Below are 22988 nucleotides of genomic sequence, written 5' to 3'. Positions count from 1 at the left end.
GTGTGTGTGTGTGTGTGTGTGTGTGTGTGTGTGTGTGTGTGTGTTTGTAAGTACTTGATTTAGTTAACCATAATGCTTATCTTGCTTTAGCAGATGAATATTTGTACCCCATGAAGGGGTACAGAACACCTGCCGGAGGTGGCTGATATCCCTCACAGCTGGACGCAGGGCGACTGGGGAATAGCGACGATCAAGGGAAACAAGCTGCGGTGTGTAAAAGACAGAAGACAGTCGATTGAAGAAAGGGAATAAATGAGGCAATAAACTTTTGAGTTCACACAGAGTGGCTGGGACACCCTCCTTTTGTTCCCACAGTATACATTACATGTAATTAGTAATTTGTTTCAAGTTCTTGTAACTGTCAATGATGTGATAAAAAAAAAAAAAACTGTCATGGTGAATCATGGTTTCCAAATTTAGAAATATTAGTGATCAACATTTTACTGTAGTATATATTTCATGGTTTATTTGCTTGATGTTATTATTCAGCTTTATTTTTTCACTTTTCTTTTCCATTTCCATAAAATTGTATTGCAGAACTAAGACAAGTAATTAACGTTAGAGTGAAATGATGTAATGTTAGTTCAGACAATCGGCAGTCTTTATCTTCACCTGAATACTTAATAATGGTGACTCTCTGCCCACGACACTCACCTCTGCGGCGTCCGTCCACACCGCTTACCGCTCACAGTCACTGACTGCTCGAGAGCACTTGGTAGGCTTCCGCCCCTCACGCTAAGCATACAAGAGCTCTTGACGGTCCCCCAAGCCGCTCTTTCCCTGCTGTTATTGCTGCCATTGTTCTTCCAAACTGTGGCTGTCTTGCCTTAAGTTCTTTTCGTACACTCCTCAAACAACACATCTCATTGTAACTGAGAAACAATGAAGTGTGTTTTGGATCCTGAGGCAGTCGGACTTGCCAAAGAGAATGCGGGTTGTCGTAAACATTCATAGTAGTGTGTCTTGGCGTATGAGTACGTGTGTTTGTGTGTGTGTGCAAAGGAGAAGTGCCGGGCGAGTGGTGGCAGTCAAGTGTGTCGACACTCACCGGCCACGCCATAGCAATGTGAGGGAAGAACGTGCTTGATAGTTGCAATGACGCTACCGAAAATTATGCCGGCATTTCACGACAAAGGCGCCGTGTCAAGTAAAGGTAGTGGACTTGATGACGAGGTCAGACTGACGTATAAGTCCACGCTACACAAACTGATACATTCTGTTTGAATAACTCAACAAAAAGTAAATCATGTAAACTATGCAAATTATTACATATCATGAAGTGTGCTACAAGTGTGTTTATTGAAGTGTTATTTGTGGTGGCAAATTTATTAGCCAGCCAATAAGACAATGAGTAATTGGCTGGAGCTGTGATAGTTAGGCGGTGAGGCAGTGAGTCTTAATGATCAGGGGAACGTAACAATTACCTCCTACAAAGAGACGCTTGTATTACGACACACGTCACGAAGGAAGGAAAGGAACATAGTGATTGGTCGAGTGCACAACATACAATATACAACCGCGAAGCAACGACAACGGAGGGCCAGGGAGGTCAGTTAAGTATGTCACTCGGCAGACTGTCTGGTGTTCATTGATGTAGCAGAAGTTTTAAGGGAAAAACGTTGCTCTAAGTTCATGTCAGATGAGTGTAATCAAGCAAACAGATGACCTAGAATGTAGACGCCTGTTGTAGTGATAGTTCATTTTATTTTACGTCTGAATTTACGAGCATAAATGTAAGCTTGGCATTAACTTTATCAGATTTTCTACATGATGTATTTTGAATGTATGTGCGAGCACGCGCGCACGTTTGTGTGTATCTCTGATGGAGGGATCTTGGACTCCAAGGCAACAATCTAGTCATAATATCAGTACAGGGTTTCCAGGGATGATTCATGGTAATCAAGAGTCCTGCACACCGCCGAGTTCCGCAGCTTGGCCAGGTCGTTGATGGCACTCACGTAGCTCTCTTGGTCCGCTGTTTGATAGCGAGAGGTTATCAAATTTTTCAGCGGCTTAAGGACATCATTGTGTGTGTGTGTGTGTGTGTGTGTGTGTGTGTGTGTGTGTGTGTGTGTGTGTAATTCACCTCGGTCGTCTGCTGGTCACCCAGTCAGTCTTTCCCATTACGGAGCGAGCTCAGAGCTCATAGACCGATCTTCAGGTAGGACTGAGACCACAACACACTCCACACACCGGGAAAGCGAGGCCACAACCCCTCGAGTTACATCCCGTACCTATTTACTGCTAGGTGAACAGGGGCCACACATTAAGAGGCTTGCCCATTTGCCTCGTCGCACCAGGACTCGAACCCGGGTCTCTCGATTGTGAGTCGAGCGTGCTAACCACTACGTGTGTGTGTGTGTGTGTGTGTGTGTGTGTGTGTGTGTGTGTGTGTGTGTAATTCACCACGGTCGTCTGCTAGTCACCCAGCCAGTCCAGCCCATTACGGAGCAAGCTCAGAGCTCATAGACCGATCCTTGGGTAGGACTAAGACCACAACCCCTCGAGTTACATCCCGTACCTATTTACTGCTGGGTGAACAGGAGTTACGCATTAAGAAGCTTGCCCATTAGCCTCGTCGCTTCCCGGGACTCGAACCCGGGCCGTGTGTGTGTGTGTGTGTGTGTGTGTGTGTGTGTGTATATATATATATATATATATATATATATATATATATATATATATATATATATATATATATATATATATATATATATATATATATATACATTTTTTTCTTTTTTATCAAGTTGGTGGAATCCTGCTGAAAACACTTAATAACTGTGACTGAAGTTGACGCAAGATGGGTAAGCAGAAGCTGGAGCTGAAGAGAAGTGACCACAGCGATATCATGGAGGTGGAGGAGCCGCGGGAAGAGGAAGGGGAGGGAAGGTCCTCGGTCAGTCCCGGAGCCCAGGCCAGACGGGACGCCTTCAAGAAAATGCGTCAATCCAAACCCTCAGAGGTAAGAGGGAGAGAGAGAGAGAGAGAGAGAGAGAGAGAGAGAGAGAGAGAGAGAGAGAGAGAGAGAGAGAGAGAGAGAGATGTGGAGGAAGTGTAGAACAAACACACACACACACACACACACACACGCTATAGGTAGCTTGCCGGGCATAAAGTAAAGAAACAGTAACTTCTGACACTGAATGAACGCGGAGATACCACTGCCCCAATTGTTACTCATTAATGCTATACAAGAGTGCCTACACTGTTTGGAGATGCTAGCTGTAACAGACACTGCGTGTCCAGGATGAGTGTGAAGTGGTGGTTCGCGGACACACGATGTATACAAGATGACAAGATAGCGTGGGGATGATGTCATGCGAAGGAAAGACCAGCAGACTCTTTTTTTCTGACTGACATGATGGGGATGCAGCTTGAGCAGACAAATAACCGCCACTCTCGTCGCTCCAGTCATCGTCCTATTTTTAACTTCAGTCTCGTTCACTTGTGTTCTCTTGTCTATCCAATCATGTCCCATCCACCATCCTCATTGCCTCTGTTCTGAGTCTTTCCCCTAACCCTGAACACACTGCAAGGATGAAAGACCTATATAGTTTGTTTCCCATCCTTCTTTATGCGCTGCTTGTCCTTCTTTCAGAAATCCATGGACTTCGACGACCTATTGCCTCATGTCGGTGAGTTCGGTCGCTATCAGAAGTTGCTCATCTTCCTCATTTGCCTGCCGGCATGCATCCCCTGTGGCTTCCACGCCTTCAACCAGCTGTTCATGAGTCCCGTGCCGCCGCACTGGTGCCGCGTGCCCACATTGGAAGAGGAGGGACTCACGCCGATGCAGGCTAGGAATATATCCATTCCCAGGGTGAGTAAAGCATCCATATTATTTTGTTCTCTCATCAAGACTATTTTCAAGAGATTATCAGTCGTAAATTTATAAGCTTTTTCTCCAAAGCTTGCTTATCCAAACTGTCAATGAAATTGTGAAAACATCCCTAAAATCCCGCCAATAATTTCCACTACAGCCTGTGAGAAGCTGACAAGAAAAGACAATGAAAAATATCGAGAAAAGCAAGTAGCGTAACACACAATCTGTACCGTGAAATGTACATAGGTTATCAAATATACATATTATTAGACATTTTGGCATTTATATAAACAAACTGAATGAATTGTTCTCCATAGGAAGCTGACGGCAGCTTCAGCCAGTGCACGCAATATCTAATCACCAACTACACGTCGGACATCACACAGCCAGATCCGAAATGGCCCGTGGTGGCTTGTATGAACGGCTGGACCTACGACATCTCAGAAATTTACTCCTCCATTGTGATAGATGTGAGCCTGGCCACAACAGAGAGAGAGAGAGAGAGAGAGAGAGAGAGAGAGAGAGAGAGATGTGAATATCGTGTTTCTTTTGCATGCACTTCAGAACTTATATCCTTTCCCTCCTCCCCCCTCGTGCAGTACGACCTGGTGTGTCAGCGGAGGATCTATCCAACCATCGGCCTCTCGGTGCTCAATATTGGTGGCATTATTGGCGTCTATGTCTTCGGCACCATCTCAGATAAGTTAGTCTCTCTCTCTCTCTCTCTCTCTCTCTCTCTCTCTCTCTCTCTCTCTCTCTCTCTCATTAAGCAAGAGGTATAAAAAAAAAAAACGTCAATAATGAATAAGATAGAAATATAAATATCCAATTTTGCTGCTGCTCTATTAGCTTACTAAAATATTACTCGTAATTAATTATGAAATAAATGAATTAATGAATTGAATAATAAGTAAATGAATATAAAGTTATAAAAAGTGAATGAATAGAAAAAAATAAATGACTAAATGAATAAGTAAGTGAATAAATAAGTTGGGACGTTCGTGATTTACTTGCAGAACCTGTACGCACTCATGCAGTCAGACATTCTTTCCTTGTTTTGTTCGCTTACGGGGACAGGTTTGGCCGGCGGATATCGTTCCTTGTGTGCCTAGCACTGGAACAAGTGTCGGGACTCATCACCGCCTTCGCCCCAGACTACTGGAGCTGGGTGATCTGTCGCTTCCTTGTGGGCCTCACCGTGCCGGCCATCTACCAGATACCTTTCATCATTTGTAAGTGTGTGTGTGTGTGTGTGTGTGTGTGTGTGTTGCAGTTCTTCCACGTCTTCTTTAACTTATCTTGTTTCCTTTTCTCTGTTTACATCTGATTTATTCTTTCATGATGCCACACCAGTTCGTTCTTTTCACCAATATTTTATTGAGCATCTCTGCAACTCGCTATCTCCCAATCCCTCTTTAGCCTCTCTAATGCAATATCACCTTATTTGCAATCCTATTGTCCCCAGCCCTCCCCTGTAGCATGCCGAGAAACTCTCCTATTCATTTCTCCCTATGCCTGCAGCCTCTTCTCCCTTTTACTATCCTTTACCACGCTTGGAGGTGCTTCTTTTCCTTTCTCCCAGCACGCTTCCTTTCCTCACAGCACTGGAGTTGGTGGGACCGAGTTATCGCAGCTTCGTGACTGTGATGACGTGTCTCTTCTACGTGGGTGGGATGTTGTTGCTAGCAGGTGTAGCGTACCTGGTCAGGAACTGGGTGTACCTGTGCCTGGTTACCTCTCTGCCCTTTTTCACCTACGTCGTGTACTGGTGGTAAGTGAGAAGCAGGCTGACTTATTGGGAATTGATGTGATGTCAATTTGTTGTTTCAATGAACTATTGGCCTGAGGCTGCCTGTCTCTCTCTGTCTGCCAACAAGGTACCTGCCAGAGTCTCCTCGGTGGTTGCTGTCCCAAGGCCGCCTTCAGGAGGCCAGAACTATTCTCGTCAAGATGGCCGAGGTCAACAAGACAGTATTGCCAGAGTCTTTCCTCCAAAAGCTCCAGGTGAGTGCATGGTTTCCTGCTGTATAAGAGTGGTCTTGGAATCCTGACTGGCTTGGAGGTGATAGTACCTGCAGCGATGCAGGGAAACTTATCTCACGCTACAAGATTGACCCGCCAACTGTCCCAACTTGCACGTGCGCTTACACACATACTAAGCACCTCAAAACCATATCCTGTACATGACTCACTCGCCACCACACTAATTACTAATGGCATCACTTACCTTACATCACACTAACTTCTCAGCATCATGCACGCACTATACTAACATCACACTGCATGTCACGTTATTACAAGCTCTTCATTCCCCACTACTTACACACACACACACACACACACACACACCGCGTATAGTGAAGTGGTTAACACGCTCGACTCACAATCGAGAGGGCCCGGGTTCAAGTCCCGGGAAACGGCGAGGCAACTGGGCAAGTCTCTTAATGTGTAGCCCCTGTTCACCTAGCAGTAAATAGGTACGGGATGTAACTCGAGAGGTTGTGGCCTCGCTTTCCCGGTGTGTGGAGTGTATTGTGGTCTCAGTCCTACCCGAAGATCGGTCTATGAGGTCTGAGCTTGCTCCATAATGCGGAAGGCGACCGTGGTGGTGAATTACACACACACACACACACACACACACACACACACACACACACACACACACACACTATAGCTATAATAGAAAATGTAAATAATGAATATACTCTGTTCACTTACAGGTTTAGTAGCACACGGTAATACACTATAGTGCACACTGCATGTCGCGCATTGTAACACTATTTACTGTACCGGTACTTCTATTAATTTTTTTTTTCGCCCTGTTTTTTCATGCACATCAAAATGCTCTTAATCGCTTCCTCGCATGGCAGGATCGCATGTTGGCTCAGCAGGCCCTCAGCGTGAGCTCAACACAGAACCACACCAGCTCAGGTTTCTTCAGCATGTGTCACACACCCAACATGAGACTGAAGGCCATCCTCATCACTATAGTATGGTGAGTACAGCTCTCCCTGCACTCTGTACATGCCACATCCTTGCATGTACACAACTCTAACGTGTAGCTATACGTTATCTACTCACCACCTTGCCAGAACAAAGCAGCCACGACCCTCACTCTGGTACACCCTGGATATACAACAGCACACGTGTGTCCGCGGTGTTACTGAACGAGAGGACGAGTCTTCATGTCACTCATCATCATCACCATCATGTTCATTAACTGTTGTTGATTGCTGCTACTGCTGCTCGAATTATTTCCATTGGTGACAATGATAGTTACTAATATTATTTCCACTGATGGTGTGTTTAAAGAAATACACGAATGATTTTTATTGAAGCTGTTTTCCAAAGTCATTCAAATCGGTCTCTGATGACGTTAAGGTGGATTCACACGTGTCAACAAATGACTGAAATCGCAAGTCGGTAAAGTTTCCGACTGAATATCGGTGTCTAGCGACTGGAAAAAACGCTCGCAAAAGAAGACAAACATGTTGGTCTTGTTTTTGTTTTTTTTACCATGTGGGCTTTTCACGGGAATTTATGGGGTAAAGGGGATACTTTTTGGGGTAACTCCTATCTCAAAGCCCACCCGCTAGGAAACCATTGCTCCGAGTGAGGAAGCCCAACCTACGCTCAGACCGTGGACAGGATTCGAACCCGTGCGCTTGGAGAACCCTCGGACCCCAAAGCACGCATGGTTCCACTGTACCACGGCGGTCCCGATTTGCGACTTTGTTTTACGTTGTGATGTCACGGAGAAAGGTTTGAAAATGTGGTGTCGATGTAGAGAAGATTTTAGAGTTGGTGAAAAAAAAAAAAAAAAAAAAAAAAAAAAAAAAAAAAACGCAAATCGACGTTCGATGAGACGGCTGCCACTCTCCGCTGACTGCTTCCCTCTGTGCTGGGTGGTGTTGGAGGTGAGGATTGAATACTAGATCTAGTGATGATTTGATTTGATCGTCACCGCAGGAAGACATTTTGTTGGGTAGTTGTTTATTTACATTCCCTTCCCGCCAACCAGCCGATACTTCCCAGTCGCTGTGTGAATGTGTTCCGACTAGAAGGGCTCAGTCGATACTTCTAGCGACTTGCAATTTCAGTGGCAAATTGGCACCTAAAGGCGGGTTCACACGTGTTAATATGCAACTAAAATTGCAAGTCGCTAAAAGTACCGACTGAGCACTTCTAGCCGGAAAACGTCACACATAGCGACTGGAAAGTATCGACTAGTTAACACCTTGGCGGGGAGTGAGTGTAAACAAACAGCTATCCACCAAGATGTCTTTCTCCGGTGACGATGCTGAAGCGGTGGTTGCTCTTCTTTTGGCGTACCGGAAGAGTCAGCAGAAAAGAAAATGCCTATGGATACGTCCCTGGCTAAGTAAGAAGGAAAGGAAGGAGTGTCTACCACACTCTAATCTTAAGAAGACTATGCACAATTGCATTCAAATCAAATACTGACAAGTCTTCAATCCTCACCTCCATTAACACCCTGCATTGAGGGAAACAGTTCTTGGAGAGGGGCAGCAATTTCGTCGAACGACGATTTGCGCAAGCTTTTTTTTTTTTTTTTTTTATTGTGTAATTAATTTCTGGGGTCCCAGATGTGTTCTTTTTTCTTCAACTTTAACATCTGCTCTACACCTGGAGACCACATTTTCAAAGCTCACTCCGTGACATGACAACGTAATAAAATCGCAAATCGACTGAACAAGACGAACATGTTGGTCTTGTTTTCGACTGGTTTCTTCAGTCGATAGGCAGTTTCAGTCGAAAATTGGCACGTGTGAACTCGCTTTAACATGTATACTGTTACAAAACAAGCAAGCAGCACCATGCATCTATTATTTTTATCCAGTCTTGATGCACCATCGCTGTTGATGGAGATCAGCATGTAGTAACACGTACGCACGTACACACGAACACAAGGCACTTGTAGCTACGTATTAACTTACAATGCAAGTTAATTCGATCCACTTTTTTGTAGAGGAACTGCCTTTACTACAGCTCCCTCTTGGGTTTTTTCACTTCTGCTTTGGTGTTGGTATAGTTGAAATATTTCCACTTTACCAGTCTGATTTAACTTTAACTTGTTTCTGATTTGTCACCATTCGCTGACGCTTCCTGAATCGCAATGATTCCATTTACTAGTTTCTTTTAAATGTTTGTAATATATTTAATATATCTATTTCTTCCTCTTTGCAATATGCATAAAACTTCTTTTCTTAAAGACCTACTGATTGACTTAATTTTATTCTACTGGCCCATCCTCTCTTGTAGCAATACAGGAAAATTTGGACTGCCGGTATAGCAATGTTCCAAAATATCTACATCTTGACTTGACAGGTTCGCTAACGAGACGGTGTACGTGGGCCTGAGTTACTACGGTCCTGCGATGGGTGAGAATGAATACCTCTCCTTCTTCTTGGCGTGCGCCGTGGAGGTGCCTTCCTACCTCATGTGCTGGGTGGTGATGGACCGCTGGGGCCGCCGCTGGATACTCGGCATGGGCATGATCGTAGGAGGCATTTTCTCTATCTGCACCGTCTTGATGCCTGAAGGTTCGTCCGCAGCTTGATTCTTGTCACAGATGTACATGTATGGGCCCCCACTTACTTTTCTCTTGTGTTCATTATCTATAGGTAGGTACTCGTACACTGATCCATGAATCAATTCTGTTGCTATAGTTAACCTTTCTGTTTTATTATTTATTTTTCTCTTTCATCTTTTCCATGTTTTGTTCATTACCAGTCACTGTAGTGTGCCTTCAAAGATGCCCTTAACGTATGGTATTCATCCTCTCTCTCTCTCTCTCTCTCTCTCTCTCTCTCTCTCTCTCTTCTGAACGTCCATTAACTGACTAACGTGATAATGGTGATGGTGATGATGATGATAATAACTGATGGTGACAACAGCAGCAACATCATCAACAACACAAATAATAATAATAATAATAATAATAATAATAATAATAATAATAATGATGATGATGATAATAATAATAATAATAATAATAATAAAAATAATAGTAACAACAACTAGCAGGAATAATAATAACAATAATAATGATGCTGATAATAACAAAAACAACAACAGGAATAATAGTAATAGTACCTAACAGGGTTGTCCCTGACCAAAGTTGCGCCCTAAGCGAAAGAAAAAATTTCGAGGCCCCCCAGCCCTACACAATCCCAATTGTATATTAGGTACAGAATAATAGTACAGTGAAATGCAGCGCATCTGACCAGTGATTGGTCAGACTGATTGCTGTCAATCATTACAGTGACAGCGCGTGCGGTATCAAATTACAACAGCACTCTAGCGTGCCTTACGGCAGCGCATATACGCATCCTTTGCGCATGTGAGCAAAATGCGTTTCCGCGCGCAAAATGGGGCCCGCTATAGATCGCGGGGCCTTACGCACTGCGCGTGTTCTGCGTGTAGGCAGGGGCGGCCCTGGTATCTAATAATAATAATAATAATAATAATAATAATAATAATAATAATCATGAATAATAATAATGATAGTAATAATGATAATAATAATAATAATAATAATAATAATAATAATGATTATAATGATAATAATAATATCAAGAATAACAATAATAAGTAATAGTACCTAATAATAATAATAATAATCATAATAATGATAATAATAACAGGAATAATAATATGTAATAGTACCTGATAATAATAATAATAATAATAATAATAATAAGAAGAAGAAGAAGAAGAAAAAAAAAAAGAAAGAACAAAGAAAAGAGAAAGGAGATGAAACCTATCCTCTCCTTCCCTCTCTTTCTGCCAGGCGCCTCCATGGCCACGCTGATACTGTACCTGGTGGCCAAGTTTGCTGAGTCTGCTGCCTTCCTCATCATCTACCCGTTCGCCGCCGAGCAGTACCCAACAGAGGTGCGCGGTGTGGGCATTGGGTTCTCAGCCTACGTCGGTGGCTTGGGCCTTGTCATCATCCCATTCATTAATTACTTGGTGGGTATAACATTTCTGAACGGTGGATAGTGCTTTATGCAAACTTTTAGGATAAGTGTTGAATGTTTGTGGGTCTGTTGCTGCCACTTCTGGGATCACATGCAGCTGTTCAGAGGATGATAGAGCGACTGACAGACATTGACATGCTAACAACAAGGTCCTATGATGTAAGAGGCTCAGTATCAATAACCTATGTTTGCTCATAAAATTCATGTATCAGTATCTCCCAATTTTTTTTTTTTTTTTTTTTTTATCCCTTGTTGGCACTAACAGTGAGGGGCAAGCCAAAGAAAGGCCTCATCCCTCACTTTGTATTGCAGGGTACGGAGATGTTGGTACTGCCGCTACTCATCATGGGTGTGGTGTCTGCTTTGGGTGGGGTGCTCACCTTCAGGTTACCAGAGACACTCCAACAGAAATTACCCAATACTTTGGCTGAGGGAGAAGCCTTTGGGCAAGATTTCTCCTGGAATGACTGTCTCGTCTGTGTCCCCGAGGGGTAAATTGAGACATTATTACAGTATTGTTATTATTACTAGTTGTAGTAATAGTAGTGGTAGGTGAAATAGTAGTAGTAGTAGTTTTCATTATTACCATATTATTACAACAATGGAAATAATTATTACTACTCCTATTACTTACTACTGCTATGATCACCACCACTACCATCACCTATTAAAAGCTTGTTTTGCAGCTGTAGGATAATAAATCATTACAGTTTCCATCTAATTCGACACACACACACACACACACACACACACGGTAGCTCAATGGTTAGAGCGCTGGCTTCACAAGCCAGAAGACGGGGTTCGATTCCCCGGCCGGGTGGAGATATTTGGGTGTGTCTCCTTTCACGTGTAGCCCCTGTTCACCTAGCAGTGAGTAGGTACGGGATGTAAATCGAGGAGTTGTGACCTTGTTGTCCCGGTGTGTGGTGTGTGCCTGGTCTCAGGCCTATCCAAAGATCGGAAATAATGAGCTCTGAGCTCGCTCCGTAGGGTAACGGCTGGCTGCAGCAGATCAAACAGTGAAACACATGAGACGCGGTCGAGGAAGGACGCAATACCGTCGCTCCCGAGAATCAGCTGATCTTCACTACCTTTGTTTGGGTTTGCAGTGGCCTGGGCAATCTGTGTGGACTCGTTTTTTTCATGAATACAGTGTTACAAAATCATGAGTGAGAAAGAGATTCCATCTAAATGCAGGTATGAGTCACGGGAAAGAATGAAAGCTGATGATGACTATGTTGGTGAGGGAGAAAGAGCATTCGAAGGCTTTGATACGGCGCAAACTTCAATATTTGATAGAGTGTTGACTATCGAACGTAAATTAGATAAATTGATAAAGAAGAGTATGGGAATGAAAGAGAATGAAGAACAGGATAAAGAGCTCCAGAAATTGAAAGAAAGGATAAAAAGAGTGGAAGAAAACGAAACAGAAAATGAAGAATTAAAAGTGGAAGTAGCTAACTACAAGAAATTGATGGAAGGACTTGGTAAAGCCGAGAAAGGAAAAGAGAAGCTGAAAAATCTAGTTAACAAAGAAGAAGAAAGAGTACAAGACGTGATTAAAAAGAAGTACAGGCATGGAGAATCCAAGATAAGAAAGACAAGGAATCATTTCAGGAAGTATTTCAAGAACAGTTAAAAGAAAGAGATGAAAATATGACAAACAAAATGATAGGAGTCCTCAAGAAAAAAAAAATTTAGTAAGAGAAATTGCGGAAAAAAAGTGTAATTATTTTTGGACTGAAAGAAAAAAATGTTAAATATAGACCAAGAAGGGAAAAAGACGAAATGAAATCAGTAAAAGACCTACTAAAACATCTAAATGACGAGGATAGACAGAACTTAGAAGAGGAAGTAGAAGAAATCCATAGAATGGGACCATATCAAGAAGGAACAGTGAGACCAATTAAGATATTACTAAAATCACAAGCAGCAGCAGAAGAAGTACTATATAGAAAAACAAAACTCAGAGAAACAGAAGGTTGCAAAGATATATATATATATATATATATATATATATATATATATATATATATATATATATATATATATATATATATATATATATATATAAAGAAAAATAGAAACGAGGAGGAAAGGAAGAGACACAATGAACTGGTGGCAGAAGCAAGAGAAAAAATAATGAAAGGTCAGAGGAGAAGAAGGCATTTTTGGAGAATTATAGGAGACAGGATAAGGAAATGGTATATAAAAGAGAAGAAGAGAAAAAAATGGAGCAAGTTTAACTAAAAATGATAAGAACAAGAGAGATTAAAATGATGTATACAAACATAGATGGGATTTTATCTAGTAAATTAGAATTAAGAGATTACATAAAGAAAGAAGAACCAGATATTGTATGCCTGGTGGAAACAAAGTTAAATGAGGCAATAAAATAGACATAGATAAAAGGTATAATATATGGAGGAGAGACAGAGTGGGTAAAGGAGGAGGAGGAGTCATGATGATGTTAAGGAAGGAGATAGTGGTAAATCAAGTGGAGTTTGGGAAGGAAAATCAGAAATACTGTATGTTAAGATGCATATTAATAAAAAGGAGTTAACAATCATTGGAACATATGTGCCACCAAAACAAACTCATGGACTAACCAAGAATATAGAGACATGATAAATGACACAATAAGGAGTCTTACAAGAATCATTAAAGAAAGGAGAAAAGTGATATTGGTAGGAGATTTCAACTGTAAGGAGGTGGACTGGGAAAATTATGAAAGTGGTATGAGGGAAGATGCCTGGGAGATAGATTCCTGAACCTAATGATAGATAATTTGATGGTCCAAAGAGTAAAGGAAAACACAAGATTCAGAGGAAATGATGAGCCGGCGAGATTGGACCTAGTTTTTACAAGGGATATACAAATTAACGATGATATAAGATATAAGTGCCCATTGGGAAAGAGTGACCATGTAATATTAGAAATGGATATAGAAGAAGGAAAGGAAGATAGAGATGAATCATACAAAGGAGACCGATTAAATTACAGAAAGGCTGATATTGAGAACCTCAAGAGCTATTTTAAAAACATAAACTGGGAGGAGATGGAAAACTCAGAAACGGTTCAAGAGAAATATAACTTATTTTTGGAAATATACAAAACAGGAGTCAGGGAATATGTCCTGAAATATAGACCTAAAGAAGAAGGAAAGAAAGATTGGTTTAATGCAAGATGTGCTAGGGCAAAGGAGAAACAAGATGGAGCATGGAAAAGGTGGAGAAGAAACAGAAATCCAGAAAATAAGGAAAACTTCAAAACAGCAAGAAATGAATATGCTAAGGTGAGAAAGGAAGAAGAAAGGAACTATGAAAAGGACATTGTCGAAAAATGTAAGGAACAACCAAAATTGTTCTACAGATTCATAAATGGAAAAATAAGACAAAAAGAAACAATAGAAAGGTTAAAAGGAGAGAATGGAATGGTGGAAGACCCAAAAAGTATGGCAGAACTGTTAAATAGTAAATTTCAGGAGGTCTTTACTAAGGAATCCAAATTTGAAAGACCACAGGGTAATAGAGAGACTGTCCATATGAAAGAGATTAAAGTAACCAAGCTTGAAATAAAAAAGTTGATGACAGAACTAGATGAGGAAAAGGCAATGGGACCGGATGAAGTCTCAGGCAGAATACTGAAAGAATGTAGGGAAGAACTATAGTCCTTTTACGCTATGGAGTCACTTTGGGTGTGGAGCTGAAATGGCTATATAAATCAAGAACACATATCACTTGTGTCATTAACCTATTTACTAATTATTCTTATGTTTATTTGAAATACTAGATTCAATAAGGGTTTGTAGTGTTATGAATGCACTGTAGTATTGTAATATAGATAATAACAATTAGTATACATACATAAAAGAGAATGAAATTTTTTGAGTTGCCAGGTAGGTCTGAAGGCAGGCAGGTCAGGGATTAAGGTGGGTCAGGGTCATTCATTCATAGAAAGAAGATGGAAGGAAGCGAAATCGTGGTGGAAATACACAAGAGAGAAAGAACTTATATACAAGATAGAAAGTTTTTGAGTTTTTTCTACAAAATCATGCAGAGAGAGAGAGAGAGAGAGAGAGAGAGAGAAAGGTGGGTGGTGGTGGGGTGGTGTAGGCTTAAAAGGATCAGGCAATTTCTAATCCTTTTTAATTGCCCTAGTACTGGGAGAGATTTGGCAACGCTGTGGAGGAAGTCTCAGAAAAGTCACTCCAGAGTGTGGTTTGACTATAGCAAGTCCTATGTACAACATCATAAAATGCTCAATAGACAATGGAACAGTACCAGTGGAGTGGAAAAGAGCTGAGGTGGTTCCCATATATAAGAGCGGAAGGAAGGAAGAACCTTTAAATTACAGACTGGTATCACTAACAAGTGTAATATGCAAGATGTGTGAAAGAGTAATAAAGAAGCAATGGATTGAGTTTCTTGAAGACAACAAATTATCATCAAATAGCCAATTTGGTTTTAGAAAAAGTCGGTCATGTGTAACAAATTTATTGAGTTTCTACTCTAGAATAGTTGATAAAGTACAAGAGAGAGAGAGATAGATTGACTGTATTTATTTAGATTTAAAAAAGGCGTTTGATAAAGTGCCACATGAAAGATTACTATGGAAGTTAGAGGAGAAGGGTGGCTTAAAAGGAAGCACATTGAGATGGATGAAAAATTACTTGAGGGGGAGAGAAATATGGACACTAGTTAAAGATATGAAGTCCAAGTGGAGAACAGTAGACAGCGGAGTGCCACAGGGGTCAGTATTGGTGCCAATACCTTTTCTCGTATATATAAATGACATGCCAGAGGGAGAGAACAGCTACATAAATCTGTTTGCAGACGATGCGAAACTGTGCAGAGTCATTAAACAAAAAGAGGATTGTGAAATACTACAGGAAGACTTAAACAAGATCTGGAAATGCAGTAAAAAATGGGAGATGGAATTCAATGTGGACAAAAGCCATGTCATGGAAATGGGAAAAAGTGAAAGACGACCAGTGGGAATCTATAAGATGGGAGATGGAGTAGAACTAGAAAAGTAAAAAGGAAAAGGACTTGGGAGTGACAATGGAAGAAAACAATCAACCGGTAAGCCATATTGATAGAATTTTCAGAGACGTATAATTTGCTAAGGAATATTGGATTAGCATTTCACTATATGGACAAAGAAATGATGAAGAAATTGATAAGTACTAAAATAAGACCTAGATTGGAATATGCAGGAGTTGTGTGGACCCCCATAAAAAGAAACACATAAGAAAATTGGAGAGACTACAAAAATGGCTACAAGAATGGTTCCAGAATTTAAAGGGATGACATATGAGGAGAGACTAAAAGCTATGGATCTGCCAACCCTGGAACAGAGAAGAGAGAGGGGATCTGATACAAGTTTATAAATTGATTAACGAAATGGATCAAGTGGATAATGAGAAACTAATCCTGAGAGAAGAATATGACATTAGAAGCACAAGATCGCATAGTAAGAAACTGAGGAAGGGAAGATGTCTGAGAGATGTTAAAAATTTAGTTTCCCTCAAAGATGTGTTGAGACTTGGAACAGTTTGAGTGAGGAAATGGTGTCAGCAAAGAGTATGCATAGCTTTAAAGAAAAATTGGATAAGTGTAGATATGGAGACGGGGCCACAGGAGCATAAAGCCCAGGCCCTGTAAAACTACAACTAGGTAAATACACACCATGTAGTGTAGTGGTTAGCACGCTCAAGTCGCAATCGAGAGGGCCGGGTTCGAGTCCCGGCGTGGCGAGGTAAATGGGCAAGCCTCTTAATGTGTAGCCTCTGTTCACCTAGCAGTAAATAGGTACGGGATGTAACTCGATGGGTTGTGGCCTGCTTTCTCGGTGTGTGGAGTGTGTTGTGGTCTCAGTCCTACCTGAAGATCGGTCTATGAGCTCTGAGCTCGTTTCGTAATGGGGAAGACTGGCTGGGTGACCAGCAGATGACCATGGTGAATTACAAAAGAGAGTGAGGAAGGAGAGTAGCTCCGAGAATCAGCTGATTTTCAGTACCTATTGTTTTGGGTTTGCAGTGGCCTGGGCGAGTAGTTTAGACTTGTTTTCGTGAATACAGTGTTACAAAATCATGAGTAAGGAAAAGATTCCATCTAAATGCAGGTATGAGACACAGGAAAGAATGAAAGATGATGATGACTATGTTGGTGAGAGTGAAAGAGCATTTGAAGGCTTTGATACGGCACATACTTCACTATTTAATAGAGTGTTGACTATTGAATGTAAATTAGATAAATGGATAAAGGAGAGTATGGGAATGAAAGAGAATAAAGAACAGGAAAAAGAGCTCCAGAAATTGAAAGGATAAAAAGAGTGGAAGAAATCGAAACTAGGCTAAGAGCAGAAAATGAAGAATTAAAAAAGGAAGTAGCTAACTACAAGAAATTGATGGAAGGACTCGGTAAAGCCGAGAAAGAAAAAGAGAGAAGTTGAAAGATCTAGTTAACAAAGAAGAGGAAAGAGTACAGAACGTGATTAAAAAAGAAGTACAGACATGGAGAATCCAAGATAAGAAAGACAAGGAAACATTTCAGGAAGTATTTCAAGAACAGTTAAAAGAAAGAGATTAAATATCAAGAAGAAACAGTGAGACCAATTAAGATACCACAAAAATCACAAGCAGCAACAGAAGAAATACTACAGTATATAGAACAACAAAACTCAGAGAAACAGAAGGTTGAAAGATATATATATATATATATATAAAAATATATATATATATATATATATATATATATATATATATATATATATATATATATGTGTGTGTGTGTGTGTGTGTGTGTGTGTAAAGAAAAATAGAAACGAGGAGGAAAGGAAGAGACACAATGAACTGGTGGCAGAAGCAAGAGAAAAATATAATGAAAGGTCAGAGGAGAAGAAGGCATTTTTTTTTGGAGAATTATAGGAGACAGGATAAGGAAATGGTATATAAAAGAAAAGGAAGAGAAAAAAACTGTAAGGAAGTGGACTGGGAAAATTATGAAAGTGGTATAGGGGAAGAAGCCTGGGGAGAAAGATTCCTGAACCTAATGATAGATAATATGATGGACCAAAGGATAAAGGAAAACACAAGATTCAGAGGAAACAACGAGCTGGCGAGATTAGACCTAGTTTTTACAAGGGGTATACAAATGAATGATGATATTAGATATAAATGCCCATTGGGAAAGAGTGACCATGTAATATTAGAAATGGATATAGAAGAGGGAAAAGAAGATAGAGACGAATCATACAAAGGAGTCCGATTAAATTACAGAAAGGCTGATATTGAGAACCTCAAGAGCTATTTTAAAAACGTAAACTGGGAGGAGATGGAAAACTTAGAGATGGTGCAAGAGAAGTATAACTTATTTTTGGAGATATACAAAACAGGAGTCAGGGAATATGTCCTGAAATATAGACCTAAAGAAGAAGGAAAGAAAGATTGGTTTAATGCAAGGTGTGCTAGGGCAAAAGAGAAAAGAGATGGAGCATGGAAAAGGTGGAGGAGAAACAGAAATCCAGAAAATAAGGAAAACTCTAAAACAGCAAGAAATGAATATGCTAATGTGAGAAGGGAAGAAGAAAAGAACTATGAAAAGGACATTGTCAAAAAATGTAAGGAACAACCGAAATTGTTCTACAGATTCATAAATGGAAAAATAAGGCAAAAAGAAATAATAGAACGGTTAAAAGGAGAGAATGGGATGGTGAAAGACCCAAAAAGTATGGCAGAACTATTAAATAGTAAATTTCAGGAGGTCTTTACTAAGAAATCCAAATTTGAAAGACCATAGGGTAATACAGAGACTGTCTATATGAAAGAGATTAAAGTAACCAAGCTTGAAATAAAAGAGTTGGTGACGGAATTAGATGAGGAGAAGGCAATGGGACCGGATGAAGTCTCAGGCAGAATATTAAAAGAATGTAGAGAAAAACTAGCAAGTCCTATATACAACTTCATAAAATGCTCAATAGAAAATGGAACAGTACCAGTAGAATGGAAAAGAGCTGAGGTGGTTCCCATATATAAGAGTGGAAGGAAGGAAGAACCTTTAAATTACAGACCGGTATCACTAACTACTGTAATATGCAAGATGTGTGAAAGAGTAATAAACAATGGGTTGAGTTTCTTGAAGACAACAAATCATTATCAAATAGTTAATTTGGTTTTAGAAAAGGTCGGTCGTGTGTAACAAATTTATTGAGTTTCTACTCTAGAATAGTTGATAAAGTACAAGAGAGAGAGGGATGGATTGACTGTACTTATTTAGATTTAAAAAAGGCGTTTGATAAAGTGCCACATGAAAGATTACTGTGGAAGTTAGAGGAGAAGGGTGGCTTAAAAGGAAGCACATTGAGATGGATGGAAAATTACTTGAGGGGGGAGAGAAATAAGGACGGTAGTTAAAGATATGAAGTCCAAGTGGAGAGCAGTAGACAGCGAAGTGCCATAGGGGTCAGTATTGGCACCAATATTTTTTATATATATATATATATATATATATATATATATATATATATATATATATATATATATATATATATATATACGACATGCCAGAAGGAGTGAACAGCTACATAAATCTGTTTGCGGACAATGCGAAACCGTGCAGAGTCATTAAACAAAAAGAGGATTGTGAAATACTGCAGGATTACTTAAACAAGATTTGGAAATGGAGTAAAAAATGGGAGATGGAATTCAATGTGGACAAAAGCCATGTCATGGAAATGGGAAAATGTGAAAGACGACTATTGGGAATCTATAAGATGGGAGATGGAATAGAACTAGAAAAAGTAAAAAAAGTAAAAGGACTTGGGAGTGACGATGGAAGAAAACAATCAACGGGTAAGCCATATTGATAGAATTTTCAGAGATATATAATTTGGTAAGGAATATTGGATTAGCATTTCACTACATGGACAAAGAAATTATGAAGAAATTGATAAGTACTATAATAAGACCCAGATTGGAATATGCAGGAGTTGTGTGGACCCCCATAAAAGAAACACATAAAGAAATTGGAGAGACTACAAAAAATGGCTACAAGAATGGTTCCAGAATTTAAAGGGATGACATATGAGGAGAGACTAAAAGCTATGGATCTACCAACCTTGGAACAAAGAAGAGAGAGAGGGGATCTGATACAAGTTTATAAATTGATTAACGGAATGGATCAAGTGGATAATGAGAAACTAATCCTGAGAGAAGAATATGACATTAGAAGCACAAGATTGCATAGTAAGAAACTGAGGAAGGGAAGATGTCTGAGAGATGTTAAAAAATATAGTTTCCCACAAAGATGTGTTGAGACTTGGAACAGTTTGAGTGAGGAAGTGGTGTTAGCAATGAGTGTGCATAGTTTTAAAGAAAAATTTGATAAGTGTAGATATGGAGACGGGGCCACACAAGCATAAAGCCCAGGCCCTGTAAAATTACAACTAGGTAAATACACACACACACACACACAGTGGAGGTTAGGATTTACATTCTCATGCCTATACCAAAAATATTATAATGATGAATAATTACGATGGCAATGTCGTATTACTACTACTATTAATACTAATTACAACTGTTCTCTGCAATTTCACCAGCACAAAGCAGCTCAAAGAGGAGGACGAAGCTCCAGAAGAGGAGATAGTAAGCGTGGAGAACCTAGGCCGCCAAGGGTCAATGGCTGGGGGAGCAGAGAGGGGTGGGGCTGATGAGGCCACGCCCTTGCGTCGTTTGGGATCACTGAGCAGAGGCCAATCTCTGCTCAGACGTCAGACCAGTGTTATGGACACTCCAATTATTACAGATGCATCTGGGGCCATGAAGCTCACGTTCTGGGTGTAACTCATGTCTTGTGTGTTGATTAAGTTCTAGGTGTAGCTTATGTTCTGTGTGTAGCTCATGTTCTGGGTGTAGCTCACGTCCTGCGTGTAGCTTAATATCTAGGTGTAGCTTACTTTCTGTGTGTAGCTCACGTTCTGGGTGTAGGTCACGTCCTGCGTGTAGCTTAATATCTAGGTGTAGCTTACGTTCTGTGTGTAGCTCATGTTCTGGGTGTAGCTCACATCCTGCATGTAGCTTACGTTCTTGGTGTAGCTTACATCTTGGATACAGCTTATGACCTTGGTGTAGTTTATTTATGTAGATTTCATATGTTCAGAGTATAAGATAGTTCAACATGGATTCTTCATCATCATCATCAAAGGTAAAGGCAAAGACACCCTGAGAACATGATTACTCTCTGTGACCCTTGAAAAGTTCTAATGAGAGGGTGAGGTGTTTCAAAATACGGGTCTTCCTCAAATTGCTTTCAGGTTACAATGAATTAAGAACACTCATGAGTTGTTCTCCAGTATTTATAATCATAATTTCATGCTCTCTGATTGTCCAGTCTACCTTTCTTAATACATTGTAACTCCAAGGCAGCTTCACACTCATGGAAAGGGATGAAAGTCAAGCAGACAAGTTAACTTTCTTCCATCCATCCATTCTGCAGGGAACAACTGTCCTTACAAATTTTTGAATAAGTAAGTAAGTAGACAAGGGAATGGCTTCTCTTTATGTGTTGCAGCTGCTTTTCACACCGAGTTAGTAAGGAACATTTTCTTCTGTATGACACGCACTTGCTATTGTTATAAAAGACAACACAAATATGACTGCTTTATAGTGAACTGTAGGCATATCAGTGCATCAACAATCTTACATTATGTGCCAGGCCTCTCCCTCATGATGACTGCTTTACTGCTGCATTAACACATACTATAAAAAATACCACATTGCTATAATGAACATATCAGTCCCACAGTATAAATATTTCAAGTTTAATTATTATTCCATTCGGAAATTTATGTAACAATGGTGCCATTCAGCCTCTTTGAGGTGAAAACTCATTTGTTATCCTCTTGGAGAACAATTAATATGATCTAATGCCAAAGTAAGTGTTCTCTCATATCAGTGTTAGGGAGGCAGATAATGGTAGCCATACTCGTAGTGTTAGGTTAACAGGTGATGGCATCTTTTCTCTTTAAATGCAAGTAAATCTTGTTCATGGCATTTTGACCTCAAAATATGTACTGTATTGTTAAGCAGGATGTGTTAGTATTTGTTTGTTTGTGTGTCATTCCCACTACTATGAAGACTTGTGACAAGAAGTACGGCAGCAAGATTAACTCTCCTTAAGAGGTTTATTTGAGGACCTGTTTTTCCTCCCTTGCTGCTCTCCTGACGAAGGGAAAGCCAAATCACCTTCCAGGGAGATTATGACAACTCTTTTTTAAGCGATGTAAGCAAGACTACTTACGTGCCCTATCTTTTGATCCATATTCAAAGAAGTCTCTAGATGTACTGATACTTGTAACTTTCTCAAGTGTCTAGGAGAAAAGTACTGTTGTTTACAGTATATAGTTTAGAAGCAATACAAGTAGGTGAGAGCAGTGAGGAGTCAGTATATACATGTTATTACTGGCTGAAGTAGCTACAAAGTACACACAGCCAACTGGACTAGTGTTGGAATGCCTCAGCTTACAGAAATGTAACACAAAGGAATAAACTCAACAAGCCCCTTTCTGACTTTCTTTCCCCATGCCCTAATGCTTGAGAGGATACAGGCTATGGAATGCAACTTTGGTGAGTTTCATAGAAACAGAAGTGTGGGCATTAGAAACAACTGCCTTTGAAAGTTACTTGAAGTAGAGCAGGTAGAATAAAAGCTTTCTAAGGTGTGAATTGTAGATGAAGTACCAGTTGATTCAAAGTTACACAAAGATTCAAACATAAACAATGTTTATATGACTGGCTCAATCAATCACGGGGGACATATAGTGGGGGTGTGTGTCGCCTCACCTACCCTATGGTGCCACTCCAGGCAATCACACCTCACGAGTCTCCATGCAGGCTCCCTTCTCATGCCAAATAACTCCCAGCAAAAGGCATCGACTTGCTGCAGCCATGATTTCTGTGGACATCCCTTTGGCCTTCTCCATGCTGAGTTATCCCTTTTGGAGACAACCCAATATGCAAGATCAGCTTCTGGGTAGCACGCCACATGCCCGTATAGTCACAGTTGGCATTGACGGACTATGCTGGTAATTGACCTTGAATCAGTCTCATAGAGCAATTGCTGATTTGACAGTCATACCAGCAGTATCCCATGATCCTG

At 40.4% G+C, this 22988-nt stretch overlaps 1 protein-coding gene across 2 annotated transcripts; it reads left to right on the top strand.

Moving 5' to 3' along the window:
• The first annotated feature begins 786 nt into the window (after window positions 1–786).
• LOC123520234 (carcinine transporter-like) lies at window positions 787–22392 on the top strand. Of its 2 annotated transcripts, none has more exons than XM_045282344.1 (13): window positions 787–1548; window positions 2751–2965; window positions 3602–3823; window positions 4144–4296; window positions 4426–4529; window positions 4904–5058; window positions 5429–5597; window positions 5704–5830; window positions 6697–6821; window positions 9173–9387; window positions 10638–10819; window positions 11140–11318; window positions 20431–22392. In XM_045282344.1, the coding sequence occupies exons 2-13, from the start codon at window positions 2804–2806 to the stop codon at window positions 20672–20674; spliced, it is 2037 nt and encodes a 678-aa protein (XP_045138279.1). In that variant the 5' UTR covers window positions 787–1548; window positions 2751–2803; the 3' UTR covers window positions 20675–22392. The 2 variants fall into 2 exon arrangements, with proteins under 2 accessions (XP_045138279.1, XP_045138278.1); XM_045282343.1 differs by having other exon boundaries at window positions 787–1557.
• The last annotated feature ends 596 nt before the right edge of the window (window positions 22393–22988 follow it).

This window comes from Portunus trituberculatus, chromosome 46 (assembly GCF_017591435.1).
Source record: "Portunus trituberculatus isolate SZX2019 chromosome 46, ASM1759143v1, whole genome shotgun sequence".
In the NCBI taxonomy this organism is placed as follows: Eukaryota; Metazoa; Arthropoda; class Malacostraca; order Decapoda; family Portunidae; genus Portunus; species Portunus trituberculatus.
The sequence above is the reverse complement of the archived record's forward strand: the minus strand, read 5'-3'. Positions and strand labels throughout refer to the sequence as shown.